The 24,551-nt window shown below is 45.4% G+C and overlaps 1 protein-coding gene across 2 annotated transcripts in view; it reads left to right on the top strand.

The window, feature by feature from the left end:
* Positions 1 to 24,551, top strand: part of ARNT2 (aryl hydrocarbon receptor nuclear translocator 2) — a 228,672-nt gene that overhangs the window by 23,122 nt on the left and 180,999 nt on the right. Inside the window, exons 1-2 of one of the 2 annotated variants that reach the window (XM_082253228.1) lie at positions 12,438 to 12,619; positions 15,339 to 15,450. In XM_082253228.1, coding sequence (XP_082109354.1) covers positions 15,341 to 15,450 — 110 coding nt within the window. In that variant the 5' untranslated portion in view covers positions 12,438 to 12,619; positions 15,339 to 15,340. Of the gene's footprint in view, positions 1 to 12,437; positions 12,620 to 15,338; positions 15,451 to 24,551 lie in introns of those variants that run through there. The other variant, XM_082253227.1, reaches the window with a different exon arrangement.

A 24,551-nucleotide genomic window follows, 5' to 3' on the forward strand; every position in this document is an offset into this window, starting at 1 on the left:
CTTCACTGACACCTACACTGACCCCACACACTGACCCCCACCCATACACTGACACCTACACTGACCCCCCCATACACTGACCCCCCCCATACACTGACACCTACACTGACCCCCCATACACTGACACCCCCTACACTGACACCTACACTGACCCCCACCCATACACTGACACCTACACTGACCCCACACACTGACCCCTACATTGACCCCCCATACACTGACACCTACACTGACCCCCCATACACTGACACCTACACTGCCCCCCCCCCCATACACTGACACCTCCTACACTGACACCTACACTGACCCCCCCCCCCCCATACACTGACCCCGCATACACTGACAACTACACTGACCCCCCCCCCCATACACTGACACCTCCTACACTGACCCCCCCCATACACTGACCCCGCATACACTGACAACTACACTGACCCCTCCCATACACTGACACCTACACTGACCCCCCCCATACACTGACCCCCCATACACTGACACCTACACTGACCCCCCCCCCCCCCCCATACACTGACCCCCCATACACTGACACCTACACTGACCCCCCATACACTGACACCTACACTGACCCCCCCCCCCATACACTGACCCCCCATACACTGACACCTACACTGACCCCCCCCCATACACTGACACCTACAATGACAACCCCCTACACTGACCTATCCCCCTCCCATGTCCACTTCCTTGGGCCCCTGGGGCAGGCAGCACATCACTCACCTCTTTCTGTGTCCAGACACTGGGGACTTGAGGAGGCGATCTGGAGGGGAGGAGAGACACAGCGTGCCAGCAGCAGCAGCCAGCGTGGAGGCAGCCAGTGTGGACAGACAGGAGAGGCTCCAAAAGCGGTGCTGCCATCTTCACCTACGACCAGCCCCGCCCCCTGGCCGCACGTGACACCTTCAGTGTCCACCGCTCGTCCTGCACAAAGAGACAGAGCCAAATGCAGGAAACAGCGGGCGGGCCGCCGGACGGGGCATTGTCACAATAAAGAGAAGGGGGACACTATTATCCCGCAGATGGCGGGCGTAAGATGCGCCCCCCTAAATGTTGCGCCCGGTGCCAGTGGCCCCCTCTGCACCCCCCACGCTACGCCACTGGATATGCAAACTTACATTGATCCCAATCTAGACCAAAATAAAGATCAAACCTAGCCTTAAGCTTTAAGGTGATATGGTGTAGCTGTATTAGTGCTCTTTTGCAACAACACAATTGAGTATTGTCTATGATACATTTTCTAATTGTACTAACCGTTACATTTTCAGGACAAGCTTTTCAGGGTCAGTCCACTTCTTCTAAAGTTCAAGGTACTGCTAGAACCCTAGAAGATGGGAGATGACCCTGGAAAGCTTGTCCTGAAAATGTAACTGTTGGTGCAAATTTTAAAAAATTATCAATACTGAACTGCGTTGCTTTAATTACCGTATTTATCAGCATATAACACTCACAGGCGTATAACATGCACCTTCATTTTAAGAGGGAAGTTTTAGGAAGAAAACGTAAATTTTAACTAAAGAACTTTGAAGCAAAATAAGGGTCAGTGCTCATCAATGCAGCCTCACCAGTGCCCATCATTTCAATCTGATCAGTGTCCATCTGCAGCCTCTCAATTGCCCATCATTGCAGCCTGATCAGTGCCCATCTGCAGCCTCTCAATTGCCCATCATTGCAGCCTGATCAGTGCCCATCTGCAGCCTCTCCATTGCCCATCATTGCAGCCTGATCAGTGCCCATCTGCAGCCTCACCATTGCTTATCTTATAATTGTAATTAAAATACAGCGCAATCTCAACTCATCTGTGTATAACCAACATTGTTTCTACATATAAAGATCTTTTAGTATTGTGAGTGAGGATCGATACAAAGTGACTAAATACAGAAAACTCCAAGTGAAATAAATATACAATGTACAGTATCTCACAGAAGTGAGTACACCCCTCACATTTTTGTAAATATTTTATTATATCTTTTCATGTGACAACACTGAAGAAATGACACTTTGCTACAATGTAAAGTTGAAGTGTACAGTTTGTATAACAGTGTAAATTTGCTGTCCCCTCAAAATAACTCAACGCACAGCCATTAATGTCTAATCCACTGGCAACAAAAGTGAGTACAAATGTCTAAATTGAGCCCAAAGTGTCAATATTTTTTGTGGCCACGCTTATTTTCCAGCACTGCCTTAAGCCTCTTGGGCATGGAGTTCACCAGAGCTTCACAGGTTGCCACTGGAGTCCTCTTCCACTCCTCCATGATGACATCACAGAGCTGGTGAATGTTAGAGACCTTGCGCTCCTCCACCTTCTATTTGAGGATGCCTCACAAATGCTCACTAGAGTTTAGGTCTGGAGACATGCTTGGCCAGTCCATCACCTTTACCCTCAGCTTCTTTAGCAAGGCAGTGGTCGTCTTGGAGGTGTGTTTGGGGTCGTTATCATGTTGGAATACTGCCCTGCAACTCACTCTCCAAAGGGAGGGGATCATGCTCTGTTTCAGTATGTCACAGTGCATGTTGGCATTCATGGTTCCCTCATTGAACTGTAGCTCCCCAGTGACGGCAGCACGCATGCAGCCCCAGACCATGACACTCAAACCACAATGCTTGACTGTAGGAAGACACACTTGTCTTTGTACTCCTCACCAGGTTGCCACCACACACACTTGACACCATCTGAACCATATAAGTTTCTCTTGATCTCATCAGACCACAGGACATGGTTCCAGTAATCCATGTCCTTAGTCTGCTTGTCTTCAGCAAACTGTTTGCGGGCTTTCTTGTGCATCATCTTTAGAAGAGGCTTCCTTCTGGGGCGACAGCCATGCAGACCAATTTGATGCAGTGTGCGGCGTATATTCTGAGCACTGACAGGCTGACCCCCACCCCTTCAACCTCCACAGCAATGCTGGCAGCACTCATACGTCTATTTCCCAAAGACAACCACATGCACTCAACCTCTTTGGTCGACCATGGCGAGGCCTGTTCTGAGTGGAACCTGTCCTGTTAAACCGCTGTATGGTCTTGGCCACCGTGCTGCAGCTCAGTTTCAGGGTCTTGGCAATCTTCTTATTGCCTAGGCCATCTTTATGTAGAGCAACAATTCTTTTTTTCAGATCCTCAGAGAGTTCTTTGCCATGAGGTGCCACGTTGAACTTCCAGTGACCAGTATGAGAGAGTGAGAGCGATAACACCAAATTTAACTTACCTGCTCCCCATTCACACCTGAGACCTTGTAACACTAACGAGTCACATGACACCGGGGAGGGAAAATGGCTATTTGGGCTCTTTTTGGACATTTTCACTTAGGGGTGTACTCACTTTTGTTGTCAGCGGTTAAGACATTAATGGCTGTGTGTTGAGTTATTTTGAGGGGACAGCAAATTTACACTGTTATACAAGCTGTACACTCACTACTTTACATTGTAGCAAAGTGTCATTTCTTCAGTGTTGTCACATGAAAAGATATAGTAAAATATTTACACAAATGTGAGGGGTGTACTCACTTTTGTGAAATACTGTATCTATTACAACATGTTCAAAGGAAAAAAAGTCTTCAGTGATATTCAATCAATCCAAAAAATAAATAAACAAATGAATCCTGCGCGATATCCTGTGTGATAATCAACTCAAAAACAGGTGCTCAAAAAGACTCCACCACCAGTGATTCCTAGCAGCTCACCTCCAGCTTTGATTCCGGTTTCACCAGAGTCAAAGAATGATGTTCCCCATCAGGGATTGTCAAACTCTGGATGGATGTATCAGGATCCCAGTTTTTCCTCATATGTAATGGTCCACCGTAGGGAACAAAAACAATAGACAATCTAGTGCTCTCTGTAAAAACTTTTACACAAATGATATCATTGCAGCCTGATTAGTGCCCATCTGCAGCCTCACCATTGCCCATCATTGCAGCCTGATCAGTGCCCATCTGCAGCCTCACCATTGCCCAACATTGCAGCCTGATCAGTGCCCATCTGCAGCCTCACCACTGCTCATCATTGCAGCCTGATCAGTGCCCATCTGCAGCCTCACCACTGCTCATCATTGCAGCCTGATCAGTGCCCATCTGCAGCCTCACCATTGCATGGAGGTTAGAGTTGCTGGGTTACACAAAGCGGGGATCTCCCGTTTACTCGGCGGCCACTGTTATACGAGGTCCTGCCTCCTGGACCAGTTCCTATGATAGACAGCATATGTCCTGGCATTGGACCAGTGTGCTGTCTATCATAGCAGCCAGTCCAGGAGGCAGGACTTCATATAACATCGGCCGCCGAGTGAACGGAATATCCCCGCTCTGTGTAATCCTTGGGCGCTCGCCCGCCCCCCCTCCCCTCAGAGGCATATATCGGCGTATAAAATGCACATATTATTTGCACTCTGTTTTCAGGGAGAAAAAGTGCGTGTTATATGCCGATAAATACAGTATTTTCATCAGTGAACTGCTAAAATAGTTCACAACACATCTGCCGATGTGCATAGACCAGGAAGATGGTAATCGAGTAGGTATTATAGCTATGGTGAGGTCACTCTGCTGGAAATAGGGATATGAATTCAGTATGTAACTTAGGCCAGAAGATTATACCAATAGCGAAAACGATGGAATAAAGCTTTATTTGGCAAGGTACCATCTAGATGGACACTTAGTATTCATTCAGCACCTTATGATTTTCTGCAAAAGTCCAGTAAGCTGTACACCAATTACCGTTAACACCAAGCGGGTGCTATAGTGCACACCTTTTTTCGTGCATTGATGTCTCAATTGCATAAAAAAGTTCCTGAACTCATTTTTACTATGCAGCACACCACAACACAAGATATTTACATCTGTGCCCTGTGGTATGCTATAGCATACTGGGGTGGCACAGTGGTGTAGTGGTTAGCACATTCACCTAGCAGCAAGAGGGTCACTGGTTCAAATCCCAACCACAACACTACCTGCCTGGAGTTTGCATGTTCTCCCTGTGCCTGCGTGGGTTTCCTCCGGGCACTCCGGTTTCCAAAGACATGGTAGGTTAATTGGATCATGTATAAAAAATTGGCCCTACTGTGTATGTATGTGAGTTAGGGACCTTAGATTGTAAGCTCCTTGAGGGCAGGGACTGATGTGAATGTGCAATGTATATGTAAAGCACTGCATAAATTGACAGCACTATATAAGTACCTGAAATAATAATAATAATATATGTGATGAGGTGAAAGTGCATACAACTCTAATTGTTGTGGTAACACTCTATAACGTACATTATAATGTGCATTACTATTACTATAAAGTCACTTCTGATTCAGATATTTATTGGTTTTTATTGCCTATCCCTATTACATTGCTCTAAACACTACCAGCTAAATTGAGACCGCATTATGTAATCAAATCCTTAATTTATGAAAAAATAGCTTTTGTAAAAGCCTCAATAACAGGTCAGCACTGGAACAGATTTGTTCAAAAGGAAACAACATCATGTGTGTAAAGTTTACATTGGCAGCGCTCTTCCATGAAACTGGCAAATAAAGCGGAGCAAATTAAATAATTGAACATGAAATATGTACATTCTTTGACAGTGTTGTCTATGTTTGTATGGGATCCAAATTCATAAATATATTCTCAGAAGCTTAAGCCTATTACATAATAGCCTATCAGATTGCCATGTCTGTCAGTGTTCTGGTTTCACATAAAAAGCAGTAATTTTGTGCTGTGCACCAGTAATTAGCCGGCATCAATAGTGGAATGAGGCGCTCATTTCTTCACGCTTACGGAGCGTCACTTTTTTCTGCTCATTAGATTGGCCACTTAAAGAAAGAAAAAGAAAGCAGCTCATCAATTTATGAATAGTGTGTGAGGTGCATGTTGGGGGGAACTGTACATTGACAGTGATGGTCAAGCTTACACAATGTAGAGGTTTAGTCCTACAAGGTCTTGTGCACCACTGTGTATGCTGCCCTGCCAGATGTCCAGATGATTGTATCTGATAAAACCTTACTGAAAGCAAATGCATTCGTTTTAGAGTTCTTCAAGGATCAAACACTCTAATTGTCTAGATGTAAGGCTTCACCCTAATGTGTAAACATACTTTTTTTAGGTAATTATTTATTTATTTTATTATATATATATATATATATATATATTTTTTTTTTTTTTTTTAATATAATGCTCAGAAACAACAAGAAAGAAAAAAGAATACACACATGACTGCATTTACTCAAATTTCACTCCAGTTTATTCCACCTTCAGGATTAGGATTTAAAGCATGGGTGTCCAACCTTTTGGCTTCTCTGGGCCACATTAAGTGTAGAGAAATTTTCTCGGGCCGCAAATAAAATATATACTATAGTTAAGGTATATAAGTAATAAAACGTCACCGCCCCCTTCCCGTGCTGCCGCACCCCCCCCCCAGCACAAATTTAACACAACTAGAGGATGAAGCCTTCCGAGGCTGCCTCTGCCTACAGTTAGTTGTAAGTTTCTGTGGCTGTGCCCCCGACCCGACTTCCTTCCTTCCCAGCAAAAAAAAAAAATTGTCAGGGGGCAGTGGGCCGCATTGCCTGCAGGTCCGGGCCGCATGAGGCCCCCGAGCCGCAGGTTGGACATTATTATTATTATTATTTCAGGTACTTATATAGCGCTGTCAATTTACGCAGCGCTTTTACATATACATTGCACATTCACATCAATCATGCCTGATTTAAAGCTTTTACCCATAACAACTTGCTAAAAAGTAATGCTCTTTAGCGAGGAATATTACATTCGACAATAATAATTATGCTATCAAAATTAGTGTGTGCTGTAATGTCCTTCCAGCATTGGTACCGTTTCTTTTTGCTGGAAGCTGCCAATTTTCTGAAGCCCAGAGCCCCTGAGCTGCAGTAAATCTTTAGTCTGTCTACAGATCGCCTCTATATTTTCGGCGCTGTACCAAAAAGTAGAGAGCAACTGAGCATTTGCAGAGCAGGGTGATACAGTGTACAGTGCTGTGAAAACGTATTTCCCCCTTCCTGATTTTTTTATTTTTTTTGCATATTTGTCATACACAAATTATTCATATCATTAAACAAATCTTAATATTACACAGAAGAGGTGAAGCTGGTATAGCTGCACAGAGTGGGCCAACTTAATATTGAACCCTACGGACTAAGACTGGGATGCCATTAAAGTTCATGTGCGTGTAAAAGCAGGCGTCCCAATACTTTGGGTAATATAGTGTATGTGAACAGCTTCAACGGAAATCAATGTTATTTCATATGTCATGCGAGTTGGATGCGGTTCAAAACGCATCCAATTTGCATTTATGTGAACCTAGCCTAAAGAGTCAGAGCAGGACTTCTGATGCAGATCACTGCCTCATATAGATGAAGCCTAAGGGTAGGCGCTCATAGGTGATATTTGATGGTGCTATTTTGCTGCTGAAATTACTCACAATCACCTGCGATTAATCACTAGTGATCCCTATACATGTAGTTGCATGGTGTAGCAATCGATCAAAAATCCCTAGCAATGTATCCTAGGTAACTTTAGTAGCATGATCTCATAAAAAATTACCTCTTTACATAGTTACATTAGTCCAGATTGGATCAATGTACAACTATGTATATGCCATTTCTGGGTGATGCCCCTGGAAGCCGGAAATCACTGAAGAAGCCACTGCTACTTCAGCAATTTCCACCTTCTTCCAGGCTGAGCGTCCAGCCTGATGCACTGTGAATACTGGAGGTCAGCCACTTGGCACAGGCACCATCAGGAAATGCTTTGCATTCTTTGAATCAATGCAAATCTTTTTCTGATTGGATGAGGTGGAGAGGCAGGATGGTGACATCACACTCTCCACCTTGACCAATCAGAGAACACTTTGCATTCATTCAGAAAACACAAAACATTCTCTTATTGGCGCTTGTGCCAAGCTGTTGACCTCCTGTATTCACAGTGCATCTGGCCGGCCGTTCAGTCTGGGACCTGGAAGCAAGTGGAGATCATTGGAGTAGCCGTATCTTCTTCAGTGATTTCCAGCTTCCAGGGGCATCGGCCAGGTATGGTATATACTGTACATAGTTAGATTGGTCCAAGCTGGACCAGTTTAACTATGTGAATGGCATGCCTGGAATTCATTTTTAAAGCGTGACAATACATTGTACATTATCTATTCACTATTACTTAGATTTACCAAAACTCTAAACACAGGCCTACCTAAACAGTACGTTTATTTTGTATCCAATCAGAGCCTTGCACTTCATAGCTGTTGGTAGAGCTAGAAGATTTGCCAATCAGATTGTTGTGTGCATGGTCAATTTTTAGTATACTTTTATCTGATATTTTGACCATTTATGCATACAGTTGGCTAAAATCTCTTCTCCCCAACAGAGTTTCTTGCAGTGGCTGTGACAAAGCCATCTGAGAGGGTCTCACCTCTTCAGCTGAAGATTCTATAGCATAAATGGAGAATCCATTATTGACAGTGAATCTTTGTTATGGCCATGGCAAGTGGGTGTAGCTGAGATCATGGGATCAGAGATAAAAAGACAATTGATAATAAAAGCTACCTGTACAATATTTATTTGAAATATCAATGCTGGATTGATTTAAGCTTTAAAAGTAAGGAGTGCCTGTAGATAAGAAGAAACTGTGCGGCTTTGACTAAGGTTGGGCAATGCCCTTGCTATAGGTATAGGCCATTTACACACCTCCCAAAACCTGGCCGAAAAAGTCCCAGAGATGGCATCATCCCATCCTGCCTCGTTTGCTAGGACGTTGCAAAGATACTGCCAGCGTTACTGCTCACCGACACTATCACAGGAGCGAATACTCAAACACCCACGCACATGTGGCCCACTGTCTTCTCCATCGCAGCATCACTGAGCTCAAAGCTACTGCAACAGGGGAAAGAGAGTGCATACGAATGGGTGAGAAATGCTGCCTCATTGTTGGTGTCAGTAAGAGAAATGCTGCCCCATTGTTGGTGTCAGTAAGAGAAATGCTGCCCCATTGTTGGTGTCAGTGGGAGAAATGCTGCCCCATTGTTGGTGTCAGTGGGAGAAATGCTGCCTCATTGTTGGTGTCAGTAAGAGAAATGCTGCCCCATTGTTGGTGTCAGTGGGAGAAATGCTGCCCCATTGTTGGTGTCAGTGGGAGAAATGCTGCCCCATTGTTGGTGTCAGTGGGAGAAATGCGGTCCTATTGTTTTTGTCAGTGGAAGAAATGCTGCCCCATTGTTGGTGTCAGTGGAAGAAATGCTGCCCCATTGTTGGTGTCAGTGGAAGAAATGCTGTCCCATTGTTTTTGTCAGTGGAAGAAATGCTGTCCCATTGTTGGTGTCAGTGGAAGAAATGCTGCCCCATTGCTGGTGTCAGTGGGAGAAATGCTGTCCCATTGTTGGTGTCAGTGGGAGAAATGCTGCCCCATTGTTGGTGTCAGTGGGAGAAATGCGGTCCTATTGTTTTTGTCAGTGGAAGAAATGCTGCCCCATTGTTGGTGTCAGTGGAAGAAATGCTGCCCCATTGTTGGTGTCAGTGGGAGAAATGCTGCCCCATTGTTGGTGTCAGTGGGAGAAAGGCTGCCCCATTGTTGGTGTCAGTGGGAGAAATGCTGCCCCATTGTTGGTGTCAGTGGGAGAAATGCTGCCCAATTGTTGGTGTCAGTGGGAGAAATGCTGCCCCATTGTTGGTGTCAGTGGAAGAAATGCTGCCCCATTGTTGGTGTTAGTGGGAGAAATGCTGCCCCATTGTTGGTGTCAGTGGGAGAAATACTGCCCCATTGTTGGTGTCAGTGGGAGAAATGCTGCCCCATTGCTGGTGTCAGTGGGAGAAATGCTGCCCCATTGTTGGTGTCAGTGGGAGAAATGCTGCCCCATTGTTGGTATCAGTGGGAGAAATGCTGCCCCATTGTTGGTGTCAGTGGGAGAAAGGCTGCCCCATTGTTGGTGTCAGTGGAAGAAATGCTGCCCCATTGTTGGTGTCAGTGGGAGAAATGCTGCCCCATTGCTGGTGTCAGTGGGAGAAATGCTGCCCCATTGTTGGTATCAGTGGGAGAAATGCTGCCCCATTGTTGGTGTCAGTGGGAGAAAGGCTGCCCCATTGTTGGTGTCAGTGGAAGAAATGCTGCCCCATTGTTGGTGTCAGTGGGAGAAATGCTGCCCCATTGTTGGTGTTAGTGGGACAAAATGCTGCCCCATTGTTGGTGTCAGTGGAAGAAATGCTGCCCCATTGTTGGTGTCAGTGGGAGAAATGCTGCCCCATTGTTGGTGTTAGTGGGAGAAATGCTGCCCCATTGTTGGTGTCAGTGGGAGAAATGCTGCCCCATTGTTGGTGTCAGTGGGAGAAATGCTGCCCCATTGTTGGTGTCAGTGGGAGAAAGGCTGCCCCATTGTTGGTGTCAGTGGGAGAAATGCTGCCCCATTGTTGGTGTCAGTGGGAGAAATGCTGCCCAATTGTTGGTGTCAGTGGGAGAAATGCTGCCCCATTGTTGGTGTCAGTGGAAGAAATGCTGTCCCATTGTTTTTGTCAGTGGAAGAAATGCTGTCCCATTGTTGGTGTCAGTGGAAGAAATGCTGCCCCATTGTTGGTGTCAGTGGGAGAAATGCTGCCCCATTGTTGGTGTCAGTGGGAGAAATGCTGCCCCATTGTTGGTGTCAGTGGGAGAAATGCTGCCCCATTGTTTTTGTCAGTGGAAGAAATGCTGTCCCATTGTTGGTGTCAGTGGAAGAAATGCTGCCCCATTGTTGGTGTCAGTGGGAGAAATGCTGCCCCATTGTTGGTGTCAGTGGGAGAAAGGCTGCCCCATTGTTGGTGTCAGTGGGAGAAATGCTGCCCCATTGTTGGTGTCAGTGGGAGAAATGCTGCCCAATTGTTGGTGTCAGTGGGAGAAATGCTGCCCCATTGTTGGTGTCAGTGGGAGGAATGGTGCCCCATTGTTGGTGTCAGTGGGAGAAATGCTGCCCCATTGTTGGTGTTAGTGGGAGAAATGCTGCCCCATTGTTGGTGTCAGTGGGAGAAATGCTGCCCCATTGTTGGTGTTAGTGGGAGAAATGCTGCCCCATTGTTGGTGTCAGTGGGAGAAATACTGCCCCATTGTTGGTGTCAGTGGGAGAAATGCTGCCCCATTGCTGGTGTCAGTGGGAGAAATGCTGCCCCATTGTTGGTGTCAGTGGGAGAAATGCTGCCCCATTGCTGGTGTCAGTGGGAGAAAGGCTGCCCCATTGTTGGTGTCAGTGGAAGAAATGCTGCCCCATTGTTGGTGTCAGTGGGAGAAATGCTGCCCCATTGTTGGTGTTAGTGGGACAAAATGCTGCCCCATTGTTGGTGTCAGTGGAAGAAATGCTGCCCCATTGTTGGTGTCAGTGGGAGAAATGCTGCCCCATTGTTGGTGTTAGTGGGAGAAATGCTGCCCCATTGTTGGTGTCAGTGGGAGAAATGCTGCCCCATTGTTGGTGTCAGTGGGAGAAATGCTGCCCCATTGTTGGTGTCAGTGGGAGAAATGCTGCCCCATTGTTGGTGTCAGTGGGAGAAATGCTGCCCCATTGTTGGTGTCAGTGGGAGAAAGGCTGCCCCATTGTTGGTGTCAGTGGGAGAAATGCTGCCCCATTGTTGGTGTCAGTGGGAGAAATGCTGCCCCATTGTTGGTGTCAGTGGAAGAAATGCTGTCCCATTGTTTTTGTCAGTGGAAGAAATGCTGTCCCATTGTTGGTGTCAGTGGAAGAAATGCTGCCCCATTGCTGGTGTCAGTGGGAGGAATGCTGCCCCATTGCTGGTGTCAGTGGGAGGAATGGTGCCCCATTGTTGGTGTCAGTGGGAGAAATGCTGCCCAATTGTTGGTGTCAGTGGGAGAAATGCTGCCCCATTGTTGGTGTCAGTGGGAGGAATGGTGCCCCATTGTTGGTGTCAGTGGGAGAAATGCTGCCCCATTGTTGGTGTCAGTGGGAGAAAGGCTGCCCCATTGTTGGTGTCAGTGGGAGAAATGCTGCCCCATTGTTGGTGTCAGTGGGAGAAATGCTGCCCCATTGTTGGTGTCAGTTGGCAAAATAGTGTCTCAAATCAGTGGGAGGAATAGTGTCCCAAGGGACAAATAAAGGCAAGTAAAGGGCCGCAACCGGCCCCCAGGCCACAGTTTGGAGACCACTGCTTTAAGGGAACATTATAACATTTTTATATGGGTATACATGCTCTGTTATTGTTATTTTCCTGTGGCAAAGGGAATTCTTTTTTTTTTTTTATCAATTACTACTAATGGGCCATTGCCAAGTGTTTTCTTTGGCCTGAAGATTTCCTCTTCTATCAGGAGTGGAATGGTCAGTATGCAGGATCTAAGTGTTCCCTTTGAACTGGAATGTTCTGTCTGTTATGCCATCTACCTATGTTCAACCTGTTTGATTCCAGAGCTGTTGGAAGTGCTTGGTGTGGAATTGTTGCTGCGATTGTTCCTCTTGCAGGCAGCTGAATCACAGATCATGCTGAACACAGGCAGATAGGGATGTTGCCTTGTTCTGAGCTGAATACAAATTCTCTCCCCCTCCTCCATCTCAGCCATTGCTGCCAGATTTCTTGCATACTGATGATGCTTCGGTCTCCATCCAGGTTCCCCTGCTAGGAAGAAACACCATCAGCTCTATTTTGTTTTCTATTAGAGGTAAAAGTTTTAAAGGATTTGCTTATCAAGAAAGTATTCTCAGGGTAAATGTGCCAATTTTAAACTATTGTAAATGTCACTTCGTCATAGCTAGATCTCAGTCTTTGTCTGTCTTCGGGGCTCGTCAACTGACGGCGATCAATCTGAGCTAGGCTTCAACAGAGGGATTAAGCCTTTCAGCACTATAGACAATTCATTGTGGTAATAATGGAACGTCTTCCACAAAGGACACGTGTAAGCTGAGCAGGTGTTAGATTCACCCCTTCTGTTGGATTTTGTTTCTTATTTCCTTCTGGGATTTCAAGAGGACTCATCAGTAAGATTGGCATGTATGTTCTTGTCGCTATGTAGAGTTAGTTTGGGACATCTGTGCAGAGCAGTGTGAGTACCATTCCAAACTGCCTAATGATTGTTGAACAGTCTTTTCCAGACAGGTACAGCTTTAAGGATCTGTGTTATATATGGTGTCAGAAGTATCAGTTAGTACAATGTTTATCAATGTGGGTGCCGTTTCGGTTTCCCCAGGGTGCTATGAGCATGGGACCCAGTTTGCCCTGGATCTGGGCCTCCTGCAATATGAGGACTGTGTGATTGGGAGGGCTCTGTCATGGGGGTACTGTAATGTGATAGGGGCCTATAATGTGATGGGGGACCTCTGATGTACAGGGGGGACTCTGGTATGGGGGGGGGGCTCTAACGTGAAGGGGGCTTTGATGTTATTGGGAGATCTCCAATGTAAGAGGGGGCTTTTGATGTGAAGTTAATTTCATTGAGGTGGTTGTGTGCATCACCCCAGTCTCAGGTTTTCATCATCCTAGGCTCAGGTTTCCATTATCACATGCTCAAATTTCCATCATTCCAGGGTCAGGTTTCCATCTTCGCAGGCTCAGGATCCCTTCATCCCAGGCTCAGATTTCCATCATTGCAGGCTCAGGATCCCTTCATCCCAGGCTCAGATTTCCATCATTGCAGGCTCAGGATCCCTTCATCCCAGGCTCAGGTTTCCATTGTCCCAGGCTCAGTTTTCCATCATTCTAGGGTCAGGTTTCCATCATCCCAGGCTCAGGTTTCCATCGTCCCAGACTCAGGTTTCCATCATCCTAGACTCAGGTTTCCATCATCCCAGACTCAGGTTTCCATCATCCCAGGGTCAGGTTTCCATCATCCCAGGCTCAGGTTTCCATCATCCCAGGCTCAGGTTTCCATCATCCCAGGGTCAGGTTTCCATCATTCCAGGCTCAGGTTTGCACCATCCCAGGCTCAGGTTTCCATCATCCTACACTCAGGTTTTCATCATTCCCGGCTCAGGTTTCCACCATCCCAGGCTCAGGTTTCCATCATACCAGCTCAGGTTTCCATCACCCCAGGCTCAGGTTTTCATCATTCCAGGCTCAGGTTTCAATCATTCAAGGCTCAGGTTTCCATCATCCCAGGCTCAAGTTTCCATCATTTTTAGGCTCAAGTTTCCATCATTCCAGGTTCAGGTTTCCATTATTCCAGGCTCAGATTTCCATGATCCCGTGCTCAGGTTTCCAGTATCCTAGGCTCAGGTTTCCATCATCCCAGGCTCAGGTTTCCATTATTCCAGGCTCAGGTTTCCATTATTCCAAGCTCAGGTTTCCATCATTCCAGGCTCAGGTTTCCATCATTAAAGGGCTCAGGTTTAGGTTTCCATCATCCCAGGCTCAGGTTTCCATCATTAAAGGGCTCAGGTTTAGTTTCCATCATCCTAGGCTCAGGTTTCCATTATTCTAGGCTCAGGTTTCCATCATCCCAGGCTCAGGTTTAGGTTTCCATCATCCCAGGCTCAGATTTCCATCATTCCAGGCTCAGGTTTCCATCATCCCAGGCTCAGGTTTCCATCATTCCAGGCTCAGGTTTCCATCATTCCAGGCTCAGGTTTCCATCATTACTGGTTTAGGTTTCCATCATCCCTAATTCAGGTTTCCATCATTCCAGACTCAGGTTTCCATTATCCCAGACTCAGGTTTCCTGCTGCTAAGTAAACATTTTTTTTTTTACATTTTAGATTGGAGTGCCTAAAGGTGCTGCAACTGAAAAAGGGTTGAGAAATGAGTTAGTAAATACTGCATATTCTAATTAAACATCGATAGAAAGGTTAGTTGGTAATGTTTGATGAATTGTTTAGCCAGTTTTGTGACTTGCACACATTGTTCAGCCAGACAGGTGACAATCTGATTTCCTGAATATGCATCATTGTCCAAAAAAAAGATAGGTGACATATGAGAACGTTGAAATCTCTTCCTGGCTCTGTGTGTGGTGGCGTTGGGGGGTGTTAATCACAATAATTGATAAATGGAATAGTAAGTCTTTTAAACACTTCACATGTAAGTAGTTCAGGTATATTTATATGTTTGCATGAAGTCTGTTGCAGATCCTATTGAAACACTCATCAAGGTATAAAACACTCTGCTCAATTTAGGCTTCCATTTAACCTTCAGAGGGCTTAATTATCTTGCACAGAAATACCTTTTGTCAGGTATACCAGAAATGTAAATAGGCCCATGAGCAGATTGGTACTTTCTTTGTAGAGCGGGTCCTATTGGAGGACTTGCTGTCACCTTTGTAATTTTACATTGTAGTACAGTGTTCTCAATGGATGAAGTCATGTTGAACAAACCTGCAGTATAATCTACACATTTGATAATTGTGATGTTGAAGATTAACATTGATTTTGATTAGTTGTTCGTGTTCCCAGAAATGACCACAGACATCCCAGGATCTGTCACTATACCAGGTGCTGCCATGGCGACAGGACAGGTGAGGATGGCGGGCCAAATGCCAGGACGTGGAGGAAAGCGAAGGTCGGGGTAAGTCACTGATGTTTCGCTGAGACAGATGTAAAGGAAAGTGTTGGTATGTGACCTTTATGATTTTAATGTTGCTGTCTAATCAGAAGAAAGTTTCTGCTATTGTCAGTAGACCTAAAGGGCATCTCCACTTTCGTGAAAAAAATATAGCCAAAAATAATAATGTATACAATTGCTACATAGGCCATATTGTAATTTAATGTTATTAAAATGTCCTTTTCAATCTGCAACCTCTGTCATTTTCTGTAAAATACAATGCAATATGGCACACTGGAGGTGTTCTGTTCACAGTTAGTGTACGCAACTTGCCCAGAAATGTTATTTCCTGCTTTTATGATTGGCAGACTGATTTTCACAGAAGTCTGCCTTTAGAAGCAAGTAGTAAAGAAATTATATTTTGGTGAGATACTCCTAAAGGTCAACTACTCTTAAAAGCAAGTATGGCTTTTAAACCGAAGTTCCGCCCCCCCTCCAAAAATTAAAATTTATCAGCTACACATACTGTAGCTGCTGTGTTTTAATATTGGGACACTTACCAGTCCTAGACTCCAGCGATGTCGACACCCCAGCCAATGTTTCCATCGGCTGTCAGGTGTTGCCGCCACCATTGCCAGTAAGGTAACCCAGCAGTGTTGAATCCAGAGCCAGTTCCCTACTGTGCACGTGAGAAGCGTGCTGTGCTCTCTTACTGGCCCGGCAGCAGGGGAAGGAGAAGGGGGGCCGAACTGCTGACGTATCTCGCTGCGGCAAGGTCCGACAGAAATGGGGACAGGGTACCTGTCATATGTGGCACCGGAGGGGGGGGGGGGGGATTAAATTAGCGGAAGTTCCACTTTTGTTTGGAACTTCACTTTAATATAAAAATAAACAATCATACCTCATTCCTCCTTGCACAAAGGAGAAGATACCGGTCCTGTTAATGGGTTAAGGACCTTCTACGGCCCTGTCCAGCTCTCCTAGAGTAGCTGCATGTCTCCTGGAATCTCCTCCATGCTCTTGACTCTATGCTGGGAGACCCAGCAAACCTGACAATGGCACGTATTGATGTGCCATCCTGGAGGAGTTGGACTGCCTGTGCAACCACTATAGGGTCCAGGTATCCCCTCATGCTACCAGTAGTGACACTGACACTAGCCAAATGCAAAACTAGTGAAAAAACAGTCAGAAAAAATAAGTAGGGAAAAAAAAAGTCAATGGTCTCCACCTGTAAAACCACTCCTGTTTTGGAGGTTGTCTCATTGTTGCCCATCTAGTGCATCTAAATTCATTAACACCAAAGCAGCTTAAAATAATTACCAACCCTCTCTGCTACCTAACTGACCAGATCAATATCCCAGGCGTTTAATTGACTATAAGCTATACTCTGATTAAAAAGTATTCCTTTATTTTTTTTGAGCAGTGTACGAACAAGGAATATGCTGATTTATACTATAACAGCATACACACCGATCAGCCATAACATTATGATGACCCACATAATATTGAGGAGATCCCCCTTTTGCCACCAAAACAGCCCTGACCCATTGAGGCATGGATGCCACTAGAAAAAACAAAACTAAAAATCAATCTGCGCTGATCTTACATAAATCCATACAAACAAAATACCATAGTTGCAAGCTAAACACTAATGAGTGATTCCATTCCACCCAAAACTGAAATAATGAAATCAGTCCTCTGAATGTATGCTGTGATATCTGGTGATATCTGGCACCAAGTCGTTAGTAGCTGATCCTTTAAGTCCTGGAAATTGTGTGGCCTCCACGGATCGGACTTGTTTTTCCAGCACATTGCACAGATGCTCGATCAGATTGAGATCTGGAGATCTTGCCAGAGGCCAAGTCAACACCTCAAACTCGTTGCTGTGTTCCCCAAACCATTTCTAAACCATTTTTGCAGTGTGGCAGGGCTTAATAACCTGCTAAAAATGGTCACTGCTATCAGGGAATACAATATCCATGAAGGGGTGTTCTTGGTCATCAACAATGTTTAGGTAGGTGGTACTGTCAAGTAACATCCACATAAAGGGCATGAACCAAGGTTTCCCAGCAGAGCATTGCCCAAACTGCCCCCGCCAACTTGCCTTCTTCCCATACTGCATTCTGGTGCTATCTCTTCCCCAGGTAAGCACCCGACCATCCATATGATGTAAAAGAAAACGAGACTCATAAAACTAGGCCACCTTCTTCCATTGCTCTTTGGTCCAGTTCCGATGCTCTCAGGCCCATTGTAGGTGCTTTTGGCTGTGGACATGGGTCAGCATGGGCTCCCTGACCAGTCTGTGGCTACGCAGCCCCTTACACAGCACACTGCAATGCCCAGTTTTTCTGCTTTGAACATATCAGCTTCAGGGCCAACATGTTTACTTGCTGCCTAATATATTCCACCAAATTTCTGATGCCATTATAATGAGATAATTTAGAGTTATTCACTTCACCTGTCAGTGATCTTGATGTTATGGCTGATTGATATATATGCTTTATATTTCTATATCAAAATTAGATTTTCGCTTAAATCAGATGTACACTTAAGAAATCATCAGGGCAAATTTTATTCTGTCGAACTGCTGTTTTAGCTGAGGGGGAATTATAAATGTAGTATAATACAACGTATATACAGTATGTCATAATTCTGACAAATCTGCTTCACTACCTCTCTTTAGCATTGCTTAAAGCGGAGTTCCACCTAAAAATGGAGCTTCCGCTTTAAGGCCTTCTGACCCCCTGACATGCCATATTTGGTATGTCATTTTTTTTGGGGGGGAGCGGGTACCTAGATTTGACAGGTACCTGCTCCCACTTCCGCTTGGGCCGCCTAGCAGCTCGAGCGGAAGTTCTCCTCTCCCCTTCCCTCCCTGCAATCTTCTGGGACACGTCAAAGGTCTCAGAAGATGGCCCATCCACTCAGGACGTAAAGCGCGACTCGCGCATGCGCAGTGTGCACCCGGCTGTGAAGCCGCAAGCTGTCACAGCCGGGTTCCCACACTAGAGATGCCAGCGCCGTGGGGAGAAGAGGGAGAGAACTGAGGCTCCCGCCGGCCACATCGCTGGACTGTGGGACAGGTGAGTGTGTGTTTATTAAAAGTCAGAAGCTACACTTTTTGTAGCTGCTGACTTATAATAAACAGAAAAACGGGTGGAACTCCGCTTTAACTATGCAACAGAATTGTGCCCTGTTGTGTTTAAAATAAAGGGGACGTTGGTGGAGGTGGCCATAGACGATTTGATTCAGCGGGAATCTGCCAAACTTCAAGCCATGGGTAAGCAACACCTGGCTCAACCAATCTGATTTAAGAATTGACTGAGCCGGATGAAAGTACCTGGCCAATAACATCAGTAAAGGTTTAGTCCACCTTTTGCAGAAAATTAGTAAATGCAGCATCATTAATCTAAGTACCATTGTGCATTTATTACTTTTTTGCAAATGCGCTTATACCTGTAATCACTGCGTTCCAGGTGCAATGTACAAGCTCTTGCAGTGTTTTCCCCAACCTCAGGTCTGTATGGATGTATGGACCTTCTGTTATGGGGCTAGAGGAAATGTGGCTGGACTGCAAATTGGTGTGTTGTTACTGCACTGCAGTGTCCAGCTGTCCTCCCCCAGGCACACCATTGAGGATGCTAGTGAAGACAGGGAGGTAGACAGCAAGTGTACAGGTACAAGTCTTTTGACTGCACTGAAGGGGGAGGGGGGATTAGTTGTTATGGTAGATGGGACATGTAGGCATTTGCTGTATTTCTGCTTGTGAAAATATACTTAATTTATAACTTTAGTTGTCTTTTAGAGCAGTGGTTCTCGACCACCAGGCAATGGCCCACTGCTGGGCTGCAACCGTCCTCCTGCTGGGCCATGGCTTCCTGTCTGCTCTGACAGCTACTGCTGCCTCACCAGGCTCAGGCTGGTGAGGACCGAATGATCCTGTGGCAAGCCTACACCCGCTGTGCTACTGAATAAAACTACTAATTACCACTACTTTTTTTTAAATGAAAGAACCCTGCCTAAAATTACTGCATGGGCAGATCGATCTGCACCAACTGATCTGTAGGTGGTCCTGGCTCCTGTCCTAAAGTAAGTTAAGCACCACCATTGACACCAATAATTTGGGTGGGCCATTCTCCCCTGTGGTTCTCTATCCCACTGACACCAATTTTTTGGGAGCTATTTTTCCCCAAAGTTCTCTCTATCAATTACACCATTGATTTCGGGGGGGGGGGGGATATTCTCTCTTAGGGGCCACTATGCTGTGGATACCGATGAATTGAGGAACTATTCTCTCCTGGGGGGCCATGACCCCACTCACACCGATGATTTAGATGGCTATTCTTTGCCATTGTGTCTATTATAATTACAATAACTCATATTTTTTTTATTCTAGAAGATAACTAAAGGTATATGCAGGCATCTCTGAGTAAAACAATTCCATGCATCAGATAAATGCTTGTAAATTGCTATGTTTCTTACTGATAATGAAGAACCTTTGTTATCTAAAGGTAGTAGTATTACAAGTTTAAGTGGTTATTGTTAACTAATGGTGGTAATATAAAGAACATGCTCATTAAAACTTAAAATCATGCTGCTCTGAAATGTTGAACTTTTTAAAACTTTAGTGATTAGCCAAGCTTTCCTGGTAAATGAAACATCTGTTTTTGCTTTTTTTTTACCATGGTAAAGCCAAGAAGAGTTTTGTGTTTTACGACTCTCTGGCTTAGATGAAGAGGAATAATCATTTTTAAGAAATTATGACCTATGGGAATGTAAATGGAAAAGTGACACCCACCTGTTTCCCAAACCCTCTGGACAGTTAAAGCTGAACTCCGGGATAAGCAAATGTTGTCTAGATACAAGATGCATGATTGTTCTTACATGAATCTCGGTGTGCTTTGTGAATTTCTTCCAGATCTGTGCAGTAATCCAGTGTGAGACTTTCCCTCTCTGCAGGAGCTTCCTGTAATAAAGACCGCTCTGTAACGGAAGAGGGCACCCCTGACCGGGTACCTCCGTTGACAGATGCTCCTAGTGCTTCCCGAGGGGCTCCAAGCACTCCACCAGACACCGTAACCACTTCAGACCCCACAAACCGCCGCAGCTTGGTTAGGGTCTCGCAATCTCCTACCCACCCTGGACCTACGACAAGGCTCCAGGTTCCTGTGGGTGAACCTCCTTTCCCCATAGAGTGAAGCTGAACAAGCTCTTACACAAGCTCTTACAAGAGCTCAGTGATTCTCTAAGGGAGTATGGAAGACCATAGCAATCCCTTGCAGCAGATTCCCCCAATAAGAGACAGGACTCTAGATGAGGGTGAAGGAACTCTCGACAACTTTATTGAACAGACTTATATACAGTTTTCACCCACAAGGTACCACCCAGGTGGACCTTGTTGAAGACTATACTCAACATTCACTTTCCAATCGGAACAGAGTTTTACACTCTGTTTTCTCTCTCCGCCTCCACTGCACATCCTCTAAGGCCTCATACCACATTTCCTTTCGAGTGACATCTCTCCAGTCCAGTATGGCTTCCTCTGATACAGGCCCATCCTGTTGGACCAAGTGTTCCTGCAACCTCCAGAGAAATTCCTCGTCATATGGGGGACGCTGCACGGGTGTTAGCTCGCTCCATAACGTTACCGGTGTCTCCTCACACTAGGACGCCATCCCACCACTGCCACCAGTTGTGACGGTATCACTTTATCTCACCACCTTTTAATTCCTTAATCCCCAATAGTTGAAGAATCCCCAATTCGCCAAATAAGAAATCGCTGGTATCCCTGAATAATTCCATCTCCTTGTGCAGGGTGACTGGTCTTGTATCTGCACCTCCTTTAGTTTTCTGCAGGCAGCCTGTAGAGGGTGGACCTGTTGGGTACCTCCTACAATTCTGCTCTTTGTAGCACAATGATTATGTCACTGCTACTTTTAAAAGTTAATAACTATGTTTGCAAAGATATTTGGTGCACACAAGATTTATATCCTTTGTGCTTTTGAGAAAAATATTTAAAGGAAAAATGTAGTGCCCAGGGTTCAGCTTTAGGCTGGATTCACACATGTCTGCTGCGAATTGTATGGCCGTTTTCACTGCATCATTGTTTTTTTTTTTTTTTGCATTTAGCCCTCTGGCTGGGAGAAAAAAAAAAAAACGTATCGCCTATGCCCAGCTTTACAAGCCAGACTAATGTTCACTTCTGACCATTGTTAACTGGCACAAAAAGTGAAGAGACATTCCCAAGAACACAGATAACAATAAAAACACTTTATTTCATATAGTAGAGAAGTTGTAAAGCCTCGTCAAGTTTTTATGCTTTTTGTGCCCTCATTGTGGAGATTCCTTTAATTTCCTGGTTCTGGGATGTATTTCATGGTATTAGCAGTAACATTAAAAAACAATTACATACTGAAATGATGCAGTCTGTCTCTAGCATTAAAGCTTTACATACACATTTTCCCATGTTCTATCCATTTAGACATGTTTTAAGTACAGGAAAATAATTGTTGATGTGGCAGAAATATAGTGTACTCCTACCTACCTAGCAACCCGGCGTATATTTGGCTCTGAATTCCTAAGCATGCAGTGTCAGCCCTGCCTACTTCATTTGTGATGGATTAAAAAAAAATAAAGACCTCCCCTCATCTCCCTATTCCTCATCTCCATAACTCTCCTTGTGGGAGACCACAGGCAGTGTACAATTTCTGCCCAAATTAACAGGTATTTTTGCCCAGTTATAACAAAAAAAGCAAGGTCCATAAAGATATGGATGAGCGAGTTTGGGGTGGAGGAATTTGACTGGCCTGCACAAAGTCCTGACCTCAACCCGATAGAACACCTTTGGGTTTAATTTGAGTGGAGACCGCAAGCCAGGCCTTCGTGTCATACATCAGTGCCTGACCTCAAATGCGCTGGTAGTTGAAGCTGGTATAGGTGTAAAGGGTGGGCCAACTCAATATTGAACCTTACAGACTAAGACTGGGATGCCATTAAAGTTCATGTGCGTGTAAAGGCAGGTGTCCCAATACTTTTGGTAATATAGTGTACCTCCATACAACTAACTTTGCAGCTTAAGGTAAAAATGTGACTCAACCACCTGTTTTTAAGCGACTTCCTAACTATACCTAAACTTGCTCCCACCTTAATTCCAAGTCTATTCTAGCTACTGGCCACTAGCCTAGGGGGACCAGATGTCCCTAGTTTTGTCCCGCTTTGCAGGCTGATCCTGGGCAGGTGCACTGGAAGCTCGGGCCCCCAGGGCCAACCCTACCATGGGTCCCGCTGGACCCATTGGGCTGTTTTGGAGGGAAAGGGGGGGGGGGTGAGCACCGCCGGATTACACAGAGCGGGGATCTCCTGCTTACCCGGAGGCTGCTGTCATGCGACGTCCCGCCTCCTGGACTGGCTCCTATGATAGACAGTACTCTGTGTAATCCAGAGGCTCTCCTCTCTCTAATCCCCATGCACTGAACAGACTGCATTTATGGACACTGGTGATTCTGAGCTTATGGGCACTGATCAAGCTGCATTGATGGGCACTGTTGAGATTGCACTGATGAGCCTGAGCTGATGGGCACTGATGAGGCTGGGCTGATGGGCACTAATGAGGCTGAGCTGATGGGCACTGATGAGGATGAGCTGATGGGCATTGATCAGGCTACATTGATGGACACTGGTGAGGCTGCATTTATGGACACTGGTGAGGCTGCATTGATGGGCATTGATGGGCCAGCACTACCTGCCAGCAGTACCCACCAGCAGTACCCTCCAGCAGTAACCGCCAGCATTACCCACCAGCAGTAACCACTAGCAGTACCCGCCAACACTACCTGCCAGCAGTAACCGCCAGCACTACCCACCAGCAGTAACCGCCAGAAGTCGTCAAAATAAGTAGAAAAGGTATGTGCATTAGTGTCTGTAAATTGTTGCAATATGTTTTTTAGTTGTGTTGTGTCATAATATGTCATGTCCTTGTTCATACATGTATGAGTAAGGACATGACATTTTCTGGCTGCCTAAGTCACTTGTGCTAGGGATGCAACTAGCCCCCAGCACATAACTGTAACTATCCCAGCATGTGCAGTGTTTCTGACTCCTCCCACCATCACCACTTCAAATCACTGAAGCGGTCATGGTGGTTAGAGTGTTCCATTAATATCTCTCAGAAGAAGTAAACTTCTGTATACTGATTTCATTTCATTTGATCATCCTCTAGTGGTGTTAAATTAGCGAAGGGGGGGGGGGGGGGTCGCGGCGGCAGCGTTTTACTACTTATATACCTTAACTATAGTATATATTTTATATGCAGCCCGAGAAAATTTCTCTGCACTCAATGTGGCCCAGAGAAGCCAAAAGGTTGGACACCCATGCTGTAAAGGGAAGATGTCTATACCTATTCTGAGAATGCTCCGGTCTGGTCACACAATCTCTCCAGCGGCTGGCTTCAGTGTAGATGAGAGATTTGCGACAAAGGCTGCAATGCCCATGTGGTGATGTCATCCTTGGGCTTACTATGGGGCATCCGTTGATGGCTGTCCCTCCACTACACTGGAGCTGGTCTTGTGACTAGACCAGAGCACCCACACCTCACGCTTGTTCTAAATAAAGCATATTTACATAAAACTAATAATTGTAGAGAATTAGAGATTATATTGTGACCGTGTTACAGTGTCTGATTTCCCAAATTGTACCTTGTAATCCAAATAAATGCCTTTTCTGTTTCGTTCATTGACGGACACAGCTTCATATCTTCATTTGACAGATGGATTATGCTGCTCTTCCTAGGAGTAGGACACTATGTGGAAAAGGTTTAACAAAAGTTAACAAAGCTTAACTATGCCTATGGGGCAGTCCCAGGTGGTATACTCCCACTTCCTGCTCTAGGATCTTAGTTTTTTCTGCCTAGTCAGGAGTAAGGACCAAGTTCCGTGCTGGGATCTCTGGTCCTGGCGTTTTCTCCTTTTTAAACTGAATCTTTTTATTCTTTTATTATTTTCTGTTCCTGTGAGAACTACAATCAATTCTGTTCCTGTGAGAACTACAATCAACTGCCGGACTTGACAATGGACTGAATATCCTAGATCGGTATGGTCTTCCCAGTCTGGCCAGCGAGCGCATCACGA

Source organism: Pelophylax lessonae (genome assembly GCF_965119305.1).
Source record: "Pelophylax lessonae genome assembly, chromosome: 4".
Classification (NCBI taxonomy): domain Eukaryota; kingdom Metazoa; phylum Chordata; class Amphibia; order Anura; family Ranidae; genus Pelophylax; species Pelophylax lessonae.